This window comes from Seriola dumerili, unplaced genomic scaffold (assembly GCF_002260705.1).
Source record: "Seriola dumerili isolate Sdu_G_001 unplaced genomic scaffold, Sdu_1.0 BDQW01000104.1, whole genome shotgun sequence".
NCBI classification, from domain to species: domain Eukaryota; kingdom Metazoa; phylum Chordata; class Actinopteri; order Carangiformes; family Carangidae; genus Seriola; species Seriola dumerili.
Genome location: NW_019174359.1, coordinates 119,907 through 137,378, shown reverse-complemented (window position 1 = coordinate 137,378; position 17,472 = coordinate 119,907). Strand labels below are relative to the sequence as shown.

General features: G+C 40.4%; 2 protein-coding genes across 3 annotated transcripts in view; both read right to left on the bottom strand.

Moving 5' to 3' along the window:
- Window positions 1-9,888, bottom strand: part of mtmr11 (myotubularin related protein 11) — a 30,704-nt gene extending 20,816 nt beyond the window's left edge. The window contains exons 1-2 of the mRNA XM_022746408.1: window positions 9,400-9,888; window positions 1,969-2,038 (exon numbers count right to left, since the gene is read on the bottom strand). Of these exons, the coding sequence (XP_022602129.1) occupies window positions 1,969-2,038; window positions 9,400-9,456 (127 nt within the window). The 5' untranslated portion in view covers window positions 9,457-9,888. The remainder of the gene's footprint in view (window positions 1-1,968; window positions 2,039-9,399) is intronic.
- A 2,746-nt stretch (window positions 9,889-12,634) lies between these two features.
- The window catches only part of otud7b (OTU deubiquitinase 7B), a 37,319-nt gene continuing 32,481 nt past the window's right edge, over window positions 12,635-17,472 (bottom strand). For both annotated transcript variants that reach the window (XM_022746403.1, XM_022746404.1), the window contains exon 12: window positions 12,635-17,415. In XM_022746403.1, coding sequence (XP_022602124.1) covers window positions 15,931-17,415 — 1,485 coding nt within the window. In that variant the 3' untranslated portion in view covers window positions 12,635-15,930. The remainder of the gene's footprint in view (window positions 17,416-17,472) is intronic.

Here is a 17,472-nt window from a genome sequence, read left to right as displayed (position 1 = left end):
TGGAGAAGCAGAGTCTGGAAAGTATTTGATGAAAACACAGCTGGAAAACAAATTAGGCTGGCTAAGTGAATGAAATAAGGAAGGAAGTGTGTGTGTGTGTGTGTGTGTGTGTGTGTGTGTGTGTGTGTGTGTGTGTGTGTGTGTGTGTGTGTGTGTGTGTGTGTATATAAAGAGTACGTATACACACATGAAAATACATGTATGTGAGAAAGGTCAGTTTAAGCCCACAAGGTCCTACTGTGTATCAAAACAACAAAATACTGAGACATTAAAAATCCAGCTTATTTAATCAAAAAAGAAAAGAGAAAAAAAATGAAATAAATACACATACATTTACACTTTATGTGCTCTGGTGAAGCGTGCTTCGAGTGACTGCTTATATGCAGCATTAAAATTAGCCTGGTCTAGAATGTAGGAGCTCTGGTCTGCTGCCATTCTTATGAAAAGCTCCTGCAGGGTGTTACTGACACAAGAAAATGAGCAGACCAGGTGAGGGAAATAACCTACGCAGTAAGACCAGTGATTTTCTGTGGTCCTGCACTATCCAGAAGATGATCACTTAGGTCTACAGAGTTGACCTCTAGTAAGCCTAGCTGGCTAAACGCTCTCTACAGCAGGGGTTTTAACAGTTGAGGAAACAGGAAAGTGATTTTCAAGAAGGGTAGGATTCTGTTAGAGTCCCCTGGAGCATCTAAGGTCATCTTGTTACAGCAGCTGAATTTCTAAACAATAGGCTTAGTGTCACGGAAGAACACAGTTATAATCAGAGGGGCAACAATATTAATATGCCTCTAATAGGCCATGTTGGAGGTGCAGGACAGTGAACTATAAGGGTAGTCAAAGAGACCTCCGCCAAGGCGAATGTCAAACAACATACACTAGACTTCACAGGAAAAAATTTAAGTTAATATTAAATTTGGGGTCAGATCTGGATCATTTACGGAGTTCTTCCTGCACCCATCCCTCCACCAAGTTCAGTGCCAATCGGCTCAGTACTTTTTGTGTAATCCTGTTGACACGGTGAAAACATAACCTCCTTGGCAGAGGTTATAAAAGAATGTGGGCATGACTACTTCAGGTGTGCAGAAAATACACAACACTGCCTAATGATGCACAGCATAGTCATCTCATTTTGCGACAGTGTTACAACAAGAAAAGGGTTAAATTCAGCGGTAAACCACAGCATAAATAAGTCCCTACACTATACGCATCTACTACAGTAAGCACTGTAGTACCTCACCTTTAGTTAGATATTATATGACAAAATACTGTTGTTGCACTGCTGCGCATGAGTAGAAACTATCCGGCATGTTTCATTTTATCCTGGATATCACAGCAGCTTTTAGGGCATGAAGGATTTCACTTGTCATTACTGTTTCATGAGGCACTGATTTAACTCTGAGCGACTGAAAAATTGGATGTTGGTATTAATTTCTTTTGGTATTTCAGTATTCAATAAAGCCGCAGTAAAGGCTCTCAGTCTCCTTTTGAGTGTTTGTCTTAGCTTTTCAACAGCAGATGTTTTCCCATCTCAAAAGACAGAGCACCTGCTGTGACATTCCTGGTCCAGGTGTGGCTACAATATGGTGCAATATGGAAATTTCAAACCACAGTGAACAATGCCTGCGGTAGCAGTTGTCTGCTTGATGTCACTGAGTGTTGATATTTTATCTGAGCCTGAAGGAGAAGTGGCAGCTTGTTAATTGAAGTTCATACTGCAAGGTGTTATATTATTTAGTGCCTTTACAGGTTTGTTGGCTGTGATGTCAGCTACAAACTTCTTATTGTTAGAGTGGCTTGAATCACTGTTTATCTAGTCAATGCTACATGTGTTGCTTCGTCGAAGATAGAAGATGTGTGGATTTTTCAAAAGCAGAAATTTAGAAAGAAAAATAGAAAATAGTGGCTTTAGTAAGAACTGATGTGTTGATAAACTATTCCGCTGAGATCCTTACGGCACAATCTTACCTGGTAGGCAGCGTAGTCCAAACACATCTCGACTCCTTGCATTCACCCCACTCTGACTCAGCATCCTCTCCTGTAAGAGATACAGAGCTGACATTAACACTGGTTTCTCTCTTTATTTTACATATCACTGCAACAGACAGGTGTCTTACAAAAATACACACTCTAAGAACTGCTTATTTGCTTTCATGTTGTGAGTTAGATGACAAGACTCTCGACAAGAAACCAGACAAATATATTTACCAAAATGTCAAACTATTCTTTTAAAAGGAAAGAGACACCCTTAACCCTACAATTGAGTATGTTCATGTTCACCTCGCAAGAACCTAAATACCCTGAATATGAAAGCAGTGCTCATTTTAAAAGAATAGGTTTCTATTTTTAACCTATACAGACTTCAAATTGTTTACACAGCGAATACAAATGTAGACTAAACAGCACACACTCAGCCCATGGACAGAGCCTCATGTCCACTTGTCTTGTTGATTATATTTAAATTATGGCTCTGTCTGCTTCTGTCATCAAAGCCTGGCTCGTCTCAGTGGACTCATTGTCAAAGACAAAGAAACAAAGCTAACCACACAATGTTCCATGATTCTGAGTTTCCATGTTGCTGTTCTGTTTATTCCTGCTTTCTCTATAATAGTCATGAAGTCTTGCGTACTCGAGTTTGTTCTACAAGCACAGTCCAACCCCACAGAGCCACAGAGGTTTCTATAATCAGACTGTGAGCTTACTAGCACATATGCTTCCACTTAACTTTGCTACTAACCCCCCTTACGAAGGCCATTTACATTTATCTGCTAGAAATCCTATAATATGCCAACTCCTGCAATGTGAGAGGATGATATGATCATACAGGTGGTGAACAAGCTTTATAGTAGTACAGAAATAGAATTTGGGGTTGACGTCCAAGAAAACTATACATTGTAGAGACTCAAACTTCCCTGTCAGCTATTCTGGCTGAGTTTGGCCCACAATGAAACTATTTATCATTGTTTCATTTAAGGCACTGGCTTTATCATGAAACACCAGTACTTCTTCGAGTCAGCAAGGATGTGTGAACAAAAACAATGAATCCACTCAGTTGCCACTGTTGTGCTAAAAATTCTGCAGTGTGGTGAATTCTGTGTTAGCAGCCTGCTCATGAAAACCCGACACTCTAAGCTTGTGGTCCTCCATAAGACACAGGGAACATTTAACAAAGAGGACCTTTGCTCCGTCAAGAGGCAGTAAAATCTCACCTATTCATAGCTGGTTGTTTTCTTTGCACGCAAGAGTGTCTGGCTGTTTCATTAAGAGACACAGAGACCCTGCAATTTGCTGCTGAAGCTGCTTTAGTTTTTAGTACAGAGTTTTTGGTATATTTTTGGTACCATTTGGTTTAATGTTACTGTGAAGCAAAGCATGTAAACTGTTGAATGGCCATTTTCAACATGTTTTTGTTTTGTGTTTTTGACTGTGAACTTAAAAACAGAAATTCAAATGCTTTATGGTCATATGCAGAAATAAACAAGTTATCAATGCAATTAAATTAAATTCTTACTTTGCTGTCTCTCTATCCTGAGGTCATCAGTTCATTGTAAATATACTAGAAACAATGAAGTTGAAAAGAATAATAAAAAATTAGAGTAATGACAAAAATTAAACTAATAAAAAAGAAAAACCATACTACCTTGCCAATTAATTAAAAAAGGGCTAAGTGAGCCATGAAAACAGTAAAAACAAAGAATTGTTTTTAATCAATCCAAATTATATGAGCTCTAAATAATGTCATGTCGGCAAGTTTTCTGTGGTGAAATATCTTTCTACAAAATGCTTCTATACTGCCAGATCTGAAGTCCATGATTAAACTGCAGAAATTAGCAGGGGGTTCTCCCCAATATATATTTCTAGGCTGTGTTTATTCCGAGACCTTCAAGATGGCTTCAATGGTTACAGTTCCAACAATTTTTACAGACCAAATTAAAAAGCAAAAAGCTCTATGTTAGCAAAAACCGCTGGGGGGAAAACAGGGCCTTTTTGATCATAAGGCAGGACACTAAAATTTTACAAGGCTTGGTTTCTGCCAGAGCATTGTTCATTTTTTTCCATCTGGTTTTAAAAAGTATCATGCTTACTTTCTGTCTCTCCATCAACACCCACAGAAAACCCGCAGCTGAATTCCTTATCGCCTTTTAAGAACATCAGAGGCTGTTCTGATCTTGTTTTGTTGTTCCTTTCATAAGTTTAGTGTGTTAGATCTGTCTATCTGAAGGTTGTCAAGACTAACAAACTTGTGCCTCAGGGTCTTGTAAGGCAAGTGAACCTACTAGATAACACTGCAATACACAAGGTGAAGTACTACTGGCACTCAATGCAGACTCTGCTATGTACATAATGTGATTAAGGGTGATATGAGTAGAGCTCCCTCGGTTAAACCAGGAAAAACTACATTTGTGGTAGCAATAAATGTGAAAGTTTAAAAAGATCTACAGCTATTGTATTTATATGTGAAATGTGGGCATTTCTGTTTCACTTCTAAGTTTTACACAAGAGAGCTAAAGCGAACAACAGAGATAAGGAAAATGGGACTGAGGAAATGTCTAGGCATAAACTTAAAGATACTGTGGCCACAGTAAGACTTCCCTCGAGTCTTTGAGTCACATATCACTTGGAAACCACATTTCCAGGCCTGTGTTTTTGCCGACTTTTCACTTTTGCTTTCATTGTGTGGCTTCGGCGTCCCCACTATATCACTTTCATTGCTTCGTTCTCCCCCCGTGCTGCCTCTCTGCCCCACTTTTGCCCTTCTCTGCTCCTTCCCTTCATCCTCAGGGACAGTGGCCAAGGCTTACTGCAGTTTCCATTGCTCATGGCTTCCCCTTGCTACTGTGGCCAGCCAGACTTCTGCAGAAAGCATGCTTGTTCATGGGTCTGGAGCATACCTCTCTTTCCCCACACAACAGGCCGAACTCACAAGAACAAACTGAATTTTTGTTGCGACCCTGAAGAAACAGAAATCTCGTTTTGCATCTAATTTAAATCTCCGATCATGTCTTCAAATCTTATTTTACGCGGAATGACAAGGCTTGGATGCTACCAACTATTTGACAAAAATCTGTACCAACAAGCTGAACCACAACAAAAAAACAGAACAATCTTAAACATAAGATTTTCAAGGCTGAAATGACTGACTTGGGAAAAATTTTACAGTAATATCCCAAAAAACACTGTGGACCTTTAGCTATCCGTTGTTAAGATAAAAAATTCTGTCTCTTTTAAAAGCTACTCCTAGTGAGATATGCTCTGCTTGGACACATTAGCCACTGTTCACTTCACTAAAGTGTCACAGCCTGTTTATTTGTACTGTGCTTTTCATTTCCTCACATGAATGGGGACAGTCTTATGGCATTGTGAACTGGCTTAGAAGCAAAATGAGTACATGAGGTAGTTTTGCTAAATGGAGCTCACTTTGAAGTGTTTCCTCTCCATTGAGAATAATGTACCAGATTTTTTTTTTTTGTCTAGACAAATAAAATGTACTGTGACACTTTGCCATTTCTGGATACCCATTCCCTTGCTTTCAGTCTTTATCTTTCAGTTAGCAACAGACCTGTAATGATGTACTGTATTTACTGCAAGAGAAACAGAAGATATCAAATATGTTCATGTACTGAAAGAAACACTCCAAGGCCACTGCAAACAGACAAGAAATAGCCTTGAATGTTATCAGGAGACACTGGAATGAGGTGCTCAGTGGAAATATGCTACCTAGTGTAGTGTATTTAAAAAATGGACATCCAGCAAAGGCTGCATTTTTAGCCTCAATAAGAAAAATGAGAAATTACAGAAAGGAAGGACAGCTATTCCAACATACAGTGTAAAATAATAAATTAACATTTAATGAATTGGGAATTCTGGTGGTTAATTCTTAATGTGAAAGTGTATGTATCACACTATAGTGAATATCTAGCTTTTAACCCATTTTTCTGCAAAAGCAAGCAGCTAATAGCACAGCTCTCGCTGTTGTAACATTTTATTCTGAAACCTTCCATCATGAATACCCTGGCAACATGGGAAAATGTACAGCATTGTCTGCATTCTCATCCGTTCATCATCATAACACCATCAGTCTAGACTTATAGACAAACAACAAACAGATAATTACTGGCTTTTTATAATGGTATCCTTGCTGAATGATTTGCGAATCATTGTTCCATTAAAAGACAGATGTTTGTGGTAGTGGTGGTGATGTATTGTAAGGTCAAGTACAGAAAGGTTCAAAGGTCCTCTTAAGCCAAATAAAAAAGTGTTTGCTTACTTTAGTAGGACAATAGTTTAACAAGAGTCTACAGCCATGCTAGCAGCTCTGTGAGCTTAATGTCAGCATGCTAACATGTTCACAATGACAATGCCATCATGCTGATGTTTAGCAGGTATACTGTTTACCATATTCACTATCTCATTTACTGTGTTCACATGCTAACATAATCAACACTGAACACAAAATACAGCTGGGGCTGATGAATGTCATTGGTTTTGCAGGTATTTTGTCATAAACAAAACTATTGGACAAATTAAAACATTTTGGCGTGATGATGAAAAGTCAAAGGATCACCAAAGTTATTACAACTCATCCTGAAAAGAACACAATCTTTACAAAAACGTTGAGACATTTCACTCAAACCCACAAATGTCAATTTAACATATTTACATATACAATATAACAGCCATTTTCCTCTATATTCAGATATCTTTGGGCAAAACAACTAATCGATTAATCCAGAAAATAATCAGCAGGTTAATCTATAATGAAAATAATCAAAAACATTATATTAAAAAAAAGTTTACTGACCTTTTCCATTAGGCAAGCAACTCACAAACTATTATGTGACAAATACACTATTTGATTTAACAGAAAGTTTTCATCAGTCACTATCTAGTGCTATCTGTCAGTGGAGCCATGACATATCAGTTTTCCAGAGTTTCTTTTAAAGGGCAGGAGGGTTGCCTAGTTGCGAGACACATCATTCTGTGACTAAAAGGTCACAAATCCTACGCCCTCAACAGTCACTGTGTCAATCAACAGCAACATTGCCTCCTCTGGTGTTTGGAGCATACTTACTCTATGTGTCACTCTCAATAACACTGCATCAGTGCAGGTGAGTGTCAGCTAAATGGCTTAAGTGAAAATCTAATGATGAATATTGAACATTTTCAGTGGTGTGCAAGTGTCTCTCTGAAATGTTATGACAGTCATCTACTCTGACAGCCCAGCTCCCAAGAGTGAAATTATCAGAGCCACTCTATACAATACACTCAAAACAGACAAACAACCAAGCCCTTCAAGACCCAGCCCTTTCACTAGTGAATAATGCCACTGGTTAATTATCACCCAATGTCAGATCGATACACCCTCTAATGGTACCATAAATCTGCTCTAGCGCTCAGAAGAGCCCATTGTTGTGCTCTGCCTAAGAAGCTTCAGCAGCTCGGGGGTTGGCAGTGAATGTGACGCCTGGATCCTATGGGAGCGGGTGTGGGTGACTGTACTGCTTTGGCCCACTCCTATCAGGCTTGGATCTTTAGCCACTCTGAATAGAGCTAAGATGATCCCTCCTCTGGCATTTTTGCTTCTGTGGAGCTTTGTGCCTTTCATGCTGACTGCTTCAAAGCTGGGAAATGCAGATAGAGTGAACTCAAGGGGATAGACACAGCCAAAATAAGCCTGAATAATAATCCTTATGTAGCATTTATGTGCTGCTGTTGTTTTCTTAATAAGACATTTCCTAGGTCAAGCTTCTTAACTACAGACTTGCTACTTTTCTTCTTTTTACATTTTGAACCGCTGTTCGTACGACCCAAACAATTGGAAAATGTAAAATAAAAATAACGTCAAATAATGTAAAAAAAAATCACAAGTTGCAGCCCCATCATATTCTATAACATCCAAAATGGCTTGGCACACATAAATACGGTGATTAAAGAGATTGAGATTCACCAATACACGCAAACTCCAGAGCCATCTGGTCCAAATTCAGTCCAGGATTGGATTCAGTTTTCTAGAGCAGCCTTAACACACGCTCATGGAAGTGAAGCCCACGAGAGTGTGGGTGGCCTGTGCATATAATCTACACATTACCATATCTGAGGCTCAGCCACATTCTCATACTTGAACACATGGGATTCCATCTATGAGGGGCTGAGGTGATTTCTGAGGTAATCAAATTCAAAACTCCTCTACCTCCCAATTGCTGTCTCCATGGCGACAGCCAGATGTTGTGCAGTGCACATCACCCCCACTCCACATGCAAGCCTCGCCCGAGGCAGAGTAAAGAGGCATCTGTTACTGTTTCCCCCTGCGGCTGCTGAAAATAATCAGGGACAGACAAAAAGCCAGGCAACACAAAGACAGTGCCACAAGACTGTTCCTAAAAGGAACAGGCAACTCTGAACACGCTCATACCGTGTGCACACATTGCTTTGTGATCTTTCTGATCATTTGAAATACAGCAGCACAGGGATTTCACCTTCAGCATTTAAAAGCAATTCACTGCAGCGTCATATGACCTTTAAAAGCTTTGGTAATTAGGAGCTGAATCTGGCAACAAATGTTCAGTGCAGTTCTCTAGATATGACCGTCTGTGCCATTTGTCTTTGTGTACAACAACTGAATCCCATATGAAGTGATTAAGATTCACCACCTAGTCACTGGCTTGCTCCGGCATGTCGCCAAAGACAGTGACATTATGTACCCTCACAGTAATTATGCATCTCCCTGTCGTCCAGACAGAAGGAAGCAGCAGCCCTCTGCAGCCTAGTTTCCCCCTGTAAAGCTGCCATCCTGAACTGTGAACAAAAATAACAGGAGACAGTCCACACTCACACACTGAATAGCCTCTCAGAGGGATCTCTGAGGAGGGACCACAGGTTTCTAATCCTGCCAGGCTGCAAACTACCTGGTTGTACATTTATAGCACAGCACGGTGAATGATGGCCGGTGTTTCCTGCATCATGACACTGCCTGCTTACTGGCCCCTCTGGTGTTAAATCACATGAGGAGAGTTGATGAGTTAGTTACAGTACTGAAAAAGCAAATTTAGCTGTTGTGTGATGAACATATAGAGCCCAAACCTTCAACCGACTGACTTGCAAATCATAACTCAACTGGAAAAAATAGGGGTCCAATAAGATATACAAAAAGGAAAACTGGCTTAGCTGCATTTTCCTAGTCAAACACTTAGAATCTGATGGCTGCTGCAAAAAGGAAACTATCTCTACTGCAATAATAAAGCTTCACCACACTGGGTCTCTAATATGAAAATTAGTAGCTCAGTTTTTACAATCATGCGACATTATAAAACGGGATAGAACAAGTTAACTAGTGTTTTTAGGCTTTCACTCAGCCGAGCTAGTTAGCGTCAGTTAGCTAACTTAACGTTATGACCTTACCTTGATATCTGGGAGCATTTGTCTCACTTTGAACGTGGTTTTAGATCCTGTCAACATTTTTCACGACGGGTCAACTCGACTTAAATAGAAAAATACGAGCGAAATAAAGCGCACTGACTGAAAAATGTTTTCAAAACGTATTATTAAAAGCTTAAAAGCTAACGGTCGTTGAATTAGCGTTCTCCCTTTCCCATGTTTTAGCCGAGAAAAACCGTTAAAACGAGAAGAAAGGTCCAGGGTTCACTAACGGCTAGCCTGTATCACCGGCTGCTACAACGGAGGTGTTCAGTGTGGACAAGTGAACTATTTTCGCTCTTTTCATCGCTATTCGCACTGACAGCATCCGTGTCCCGACCACACACAAAAAAATCGCGAGCACACCCTGCTGAAAGCGACAGTCACTGGACTATTACTAACGGGTATTTGTGACTAACGGAGAGATGTGTTCACCGTTCCTGCTGCTTTGTTACCCATTTGGTTCTATTTGTTTATTCCTTCGCCATAGTGAAACACACACTGGTGGAAAAAAAAAGCCAAGTGCAGCAGTGGAGCTTCTTAAAGGGCCAGTACATCTGGACCGTGAAGAAGTAAATGACCTGGACGCTCCCAAATTGACAGCGAAAGTCCACCACGAAGTTTTATTTTACTCGCTAGAAGTTGGAGCAGAAGAAGGTGCAATGGCGCCGGTTTCCCCCGCTTTCACTGAACCCCACCAACTCACCACCACTCGACACTGGCATTTATACAGAAGTGGAAATAAGTAACCCAGTGAAAAAAATACTCCATTACAACTAAAGGTTCTGCAATCTATCAGGTAAATGAACCTAGAGTATAAAAAGTTAAGTACTCATTATGATGTGTTATTATCTATTATATTATTGGGATGTTACTGATGCATTAATGTGTAAGCATGGTTGGATCACCACACAAGCCTACCAGGCACAGGGCAAGAGGCCTGAGAGGTTCAGGGGGTCCCTGGGCCAGAGCCCCTGTATGAAGTGACTTAATATTTCTTATTTGAAAGGTCAGAGGTCAACAAACAGAAGCAAAACAACTACAGAGACAAAAAATGACCAAAAAGACTTGAAATGACAAAAGAGACAAAACTATTATATTACTATTATATATACTACTAATTGAAATGACCACAACAGACATAAAATCGCAAAACAAAGCAAAATGACCATAAAGAGATGCAAAGCTACCTAAAGAGATACAAAATTATTTTTTAAAAAAACAACAAAAAATGACTCAGTTTTATTAACTTTTTTGTTTGGTGGTTTTAACCTTTTAACCCTGATTTAACTCCTAGATTTAACCCTCTAACTAGGGATGGAGGCTGTTTCTAAGGAAACAATGAATTCATTTCCAAGGAAACAACTTTAGCATAGTTAATGACCTTTTATTCAGGTGACTTGTGTTTGAGGGTTTAAATTGAGAAAGTAGCAGAGTCAGGCAGCCAGCATCCATAAAACCATTCAACTCTTGACCTTCTGATGTTTCAACCCTGAAAAAACCCTCCTGAAAAACAATAATCCTATTAAGTTACCATCTACAGCCTGTTTTTGTTCAGCAGTACCTTTTTTTGATCCTTTGGCGGGTTTGTGTGGGGACTGGCTCCTCTTCTCACTCATCCAAACTCATGGACAGAAACCACCAGTACCTCACTTTCAAACGAACACAGTAGGCCAATTCAGAAGAAATTCCATTCCAGCGAGAACAGGGAAAGTTTGAAAAAACCAGAGCGGTCGTCTGTCCTGCTCAACAGGTGAGGAGACAGTGTCCTTGTGAACTATAATAGAGAGAGGTCTGGATTTTTTACCACATGGGAAACTGTTCAATATTACATAAGGGTCTCCAATTTCTCTAATACATAAAACAGTCGCAGACACAGGACCTTGCATCATCTGAGCTGGAGTTATTCAACGATGTATAATGCAACAAGGTTAAGGTAATACAGAATGACAGAATAGAATAAAACAGAAGAATCAAATACATGGCTAAGCTCTGTTTTTCTGCTATCTATTGAATTTATATCTATTTCAGTTTATCATGTATCTGCAGCTCCACTTCAGTAGTAATGATGATAATCTTATAAGGTATCAGATAGTTGAAGAAATTCTGTTTTCTCTTGCCCTACACAGAAAGCTAAGAGGTATACAACGGTGACCCTGGAACTAGAAGGGATTCAGTGCCTTGCTTTAGGGCACTTTGGCAGAGCAGATTTTTTCTGGCGACTTTGTCCAGTTAGAAGAAAGTCTCACACCATCAAAGTTTAAACAAGATGAGATTAATAATTTACTTCAAATATAAAGCAAATGTATAAACTTGCTCCTTCCAAGCAGGATTGTGATTATAGATTATTCTAAATATCGAATAATAAAAAATGATAATAAAAAATGTCAGAAAAAAGTGAAAAATGTCAAAAGTCACGTCTTACAGTTTTGCAAACTAAGACAATGAAGTGCAACTTCATGTTGCTTGAAAATATTAAGAGTAAATTATAACTGTCAGTTCATTTAATATCATCTAATTGTTTTAGCTCTAATTCAAAAGGTATTTCACACATTCCAGCTGAGATTTTAACTATGTAAGGACTAAATTTAAAACGTGCCAAACTATCTTTATACACATATCTTCAATTGTATTTTTATGGAATTAATTTCATATCAGTGATCAGGACTTAGAAATCAGTAAATAACAAAGGGCTTTTTCCCATATGAAACACAAAAGAGAGAAGAAGCATAGCGTTCTTGAAATACAATGAGAATTTATTCAAACGGTGCAAAAAAAATAATAATTATAATAATAATAACCTAACATAAAATCTGATGTTCTTTCTATCCAGATTGCACTGTCACACAGCCTTAGGAGACTCTCCTCTCAAAAACAAAACAAAACATTAAAATGATAAAAAATAAAAACAGATCAAAATACCAGGACAACTGAAATCAAGTTAAAATAATGCACAAATTTGGTAAAATGGATTGCCATTTACATGCAACAGTTCCAGTCCCATGCAACTCGAAGTATTTCATGTTAATGTCACCGATGATGAATATTCTGTTTCCACAGAAATGACAGTGTTGTACAATATATAAAAATATATTGGGTCAGTTGTGTTGCAAAATTAATTCTGAGCCATTTCTCTTCTGGTTTGGAGGAAATGAGCTGGGTCAACAAGAACGTCACTGTCATGTTTTAGCATTTTAGCATAGTATGGATTTGTGTCTGTAAAAAAAAAAAAAAAAGGAAACAAAATGTACAAATCAAAAAAGCAACAAACAAATAAAAGCCAGACTGCTAGACAATTAGCCATGTGAGAAAGAACATCCTAAATCGTCTCAACTAAACATTCCACAAGGAAACCTATTAAAAAATCTCACTATAAATATATATTCTCAAATGGTATCTTGTTAGGTCAGCATTGAGGAAATTAGTTTGCAGTGAGAGAACCTCGAGTATCAAGAGGCCCATCTGGGAGTCGCCTTCGACAGCCAAAATGTCAACATTTCTACCTCAAACCCAGGCTCTTACAAGCTTCTCATCCATACCTGTTTTAGTATCCAACAATATACATTCTTACCATTTTAAAAACACTGTAAAACTTTGGGCTTACAAAAATAACATGGAACATATTTATACAACCTCTCATTGTTTTTATCTTAAATACAAAAAGTGTTTGTAGCCTGTAAAGTCTGATGTTTTACATGTTTCTGAGGCATCCGTTTCATCACAAAAAAAAAATTATAATAATGATAAGAATAAAATAACTGGTTTTGTAAGCTAATTATTACTTTGGAGGGAGGGAAAGAGTATGCACACATACACATTTTTAAAAACAGGCATCACCTTCCCACAGTAAGGGAACATTTGATGGGTCTAGTCTGAATTAAAATGCTAGTGCATGTACACGTCAACACACATAAACACAGCAAATGTTTTCTTGGGAAATAGTGTGATTGAAGTGTTTTATTTTCATTAGAACTTTAGTGTCACTTTAAATGCACAGCAAAAAGCCCCCTTCCTTCCTCAAACAGCATCTGCAACGGTTGGAAAATACTGTAATATAGTGTATTAGCACTGCTGAAAGTTACTCCCCTAACCTTTTGGTTATTTTTGTTCATAGTTTGGATGTAGGGCACAAGCTCCAAATACTGGTTTAAAAGAAAAACAAATCAAGGGTGCCCTCAACTGGGCAAGGCAGTGAATTGCATACTAAATTGTGCTTTTCTAATAGGCTTAATGCCAAACTAGTGTCACACTCCCCAAAAAAGAATTCCTCATCATGGCTTATTATAGGGGAAATATAACAAATTTAAGTATTTAAGTAGTCATTTAAACATTTGTACAACTCAAACAAAACATCAGCTGGTATCAACTTGTTGATACTGTATGCCTAACTGAAAATAATTATTTCAATAGCTTCAACACAAATTCAAATAATATTAATATTCTAATTTTAGGGGGGCAGTAGTAGTAAAAACTGCAGGCAATGAAGCAAGCAGTGGATACTTGATGTTCATCATCTAGAATGACACGCAGAAATGTGTTGCCCCAAGGACAAATGTTGAAAAAGGCAACTAGGAAACTTAGTTAGATGGTGACACTGGCACCAAAATGCTGCAGCTCTACAGTAACTGAACCTTCAGGCCTGTGCCCCTGATTTCCCATGAACAGAGGTGGCAGTGTCTGCAGAGATGAACAAAGGACGAACAGTCAGGCCACTTCAAAAACAGCAAAACATTTTGTATCTACGGACATCAGGAAAGTGCTTGAATTTGTGCAAAAAGAGATAATGTCTTGGCGGGACGAACGCCAGAAATTAAGAAACCGCTTTCAGTAGAACTTTAAACTTTGCAGTGAGCAACCAAACCAATAAGCATTAAGATGTCCTATTAGTTAGGACACCATGGATGTATGATTTAGTTAACCTTTCGTGTGATCATAAGATAATATGAAACATGTTTCACATTTCTAAACCATCAGAGCGATGAGGGTTTGTCATTTCAAAACAGTGACTTTCAGAACCATAGCTTGTTACCAGAATTTGTCAGTGCAATGTCAGTTATTTCAACATCCAACAAAAGTAGATGCGTCACTTTGCATCATGGAAACAGAAACTGGAGACAACAGTCAGAACGGCACACGTCCTCACTGCTTTGGAGCAACTTATTATCACTTGTTAAATAACAAATTTGTTGATTTGCTCTACAGAACAACAAACCTTTCACCTGTCTGAAATCCTAAAATGTGTTTAGGGTTTTAACAACACCGTTAAATTACGCATTTGACAGCTGTCTCCAAAATCTGTTGTGCTGGATGTGATATTTTGACTTTGTAGTGTGTAGTATTGCATGCCTGGGTTGGCCACAATAATCAAATGCTCAACACCATCTATTGTACAGAAAGAGGAAGACCCAACTAAGAAAGAGACATATTCCAACAAATATATGAAATACTCTGGGAACAGTATCTTACCATACTCCTATGTTGCTATGTTGTCTTTCTTCTGCAATGCCTGGGTGATAATGTGACCAATTATTCTTAACCTTCAAAGGGTTGCCATCTTCAAAATTCAATTCATTGATTTACGAATTGGACAAAATTGTAGAATTTGTTTTACCAGGAAGATACAACTAACAGTGCAGAGCAGTTGTGTTAAATGCATGGACAGCTATGTGTTTGCATTCTGTAACATTAGCACCACAGCAGCCCACAGAACGCTTATTCATTAGCACTGCACGGTAGTTGCAATTTGCATTATGCAAACAGAACTGACGAAAAAGCCATTCGACAAGGATTAATTCTGCTGTTTCCCGAGGTACATATGACGCAAGCATCTAGTAACAGTAGTGTAAAATCTGTATAACACTGAAATCACCCTAACGGGATGTGACTTCAAAATGCTCAAACATCCCTTAATTAACAAATCCAAACATTATCACAGACCACAAATGGAGTGGAGACACTCGTGCCTTTTCTGTTTGTGCTTGCATCCAAGTGTATGTAGAAGTGTGAGTCTGATTTAGTGTTTATGTGTGCACGTACTGTATGTATGTTGATGAGTGTTCTGTATGGCGCCTGCCATATACATTCTCTCCACTAGGAGGAGACAATAGCAAGGCGTTAAACTCTGATAAAGGAGGAGAGCCTGTAACTCACACACACACACACGAACACACGCGCGCACACGCACGCACGCACGCACACACGCACACACGCACTCATACACAATGCCTGCATAAGAGCCACAGCAAAATGTAACAGAAGTGCAGTTAGTTAATCCTATGGTCTAATACATGACCCCAGCAGTCAGAAACCACCCTGTTTATTCTGCAGTCGTGTCGACGCTGTCACTTTCTGACGTGGTTCAACAGGAAATGACACAGCTAAAAAAGGGAGGGAGCTGGTTGCCTTTCTCTTGTCCATTCAGAGGCTGATCCGCCCCAGCCGTTTTTTTTTTTTTTGTTTGTTTTTTTTTTAAACTGAAAAGGCCACTCGTCAAATTCAAGCCATAGCGAGGTCCACTCAGAACCTGTGGATGGCTGGTTCTGTCTCCCTCTTCTTCAGCTCTTCCCGGTAGCAGTAGGAGCAGTAGTTGCCCGTCTCGGGGTGTCCATAGTAGGTGCAGCTGGGTGTCCGACAGCGGCTGGACTGCAGGCTGGTCAAACCACCGGCACTGCCCAGCGAGTAGTGCCTGACTGGTGGTTGCCCGCTCCGAGAATCTAGGTTGGAGCGCATGTCCCGGAACCCGTTGGTGTAGGTCCCACAAACCGGTTCAGACCCAGGATAGTCTGGTGGGTCGAACTCCGGGGGGTATGAGGGCGCAAGGCGAGAGGGGCTAAGGGAGGAGGGGCCTTGTGGGTTATTGTACTGGGGATGGGAGGGACCCTGTGTTGTGGGGCAGTGTCGGGGTAGGGTGGCGTATGAGGGGAGGCCAGGGTAGGAGGTTACTGGGGACCCACCAGCAAGCTGGCGCCGATTATCCATGTAGCTGTGCATATGAAGGTGCTGGGTGAGGGGTGCTGCAGCAGGAGGCTGATCTATGAAGGAGGGCCGGGGAATGGGCACTACCCCAGAGTACATAGAGGGGCTCAAAGGAGAGGGCTTGAGTTGGTTGAAGGAAGGTGATGAGTTCTCTGACAGCTCCTCTTTGGCCTCGTAAGGCCGGTAACTCAGCTCCGTACCACCAACCACCTCCTTCTTGGGTGGCTGGATGCCATTAGTGATGCCCTTCCTTTCAACATCACGACGCTGTTGTTCTTGCTCGGCCCGAAAGCGCTCCTCTGCATCGGCCAAGTAGCGCTGGATCATCTCCTCCTGGAAGGGCTGCCGGTTGCTGGTAGTGAGAAGGCTGGCAAAGATGAATTTCCTCTCACCTTGCATGGCGGCTCGCAGGATGCCCAGGCTAACCTTGACGTCTGCACTGTACTTGTAGGTCTCGCTCTCAGTGCTGCTCCCACCACTGCTGCTCATACTGCTTCCTGTTCCATTGAGACGCTCACTACCTGAGGAGGGGGAGCCTTTCCCAGAATCCTCTGAGGCGTGGGCTGATGGCGAGCTATCCTTACTGCCCTTCCTCCCCCTAAATGAGCCCTTTTTCTTCTCCCCACCCTCCTGCTTGACACCTCCAGTTCCAGCGTTCTTTCCTGTCATCAGTCCACCCACGTTTTTCTTCAGCTTGCTGCCCAGGCTCTTGCCAAAACTGCCGAGCTTATTGGCCACAGAGTCTGCCCTCTTCTTGTCTTTATCCTTGTCCTTCTCCTTCTTGGTTTTGTCCTTCCCTGCTGTTCCAGTCCCTGCCGAACCACTGCTAGAGGAACTAGATGAGGAAGAGGAGCTGTTCTTAGCCAAGGACCCGCCTCCATTGACTGCTGATCCTGTAGTTGTGTCGCCGTTGCCATTGGAGCTGCTGCTGACTGACTCCTTGTCTGACTCTCCTGAGTCCGGAGGCGTTCGGGCATCCTCTCCTGCCGATGCTGTGGGAGACTCGGGTTGGGCCAGAGGGGCTTGCTGCAAGGAAACAAAGCAGAAACACAAGCTGGAAAAATACTTTATATGTGTAATGAG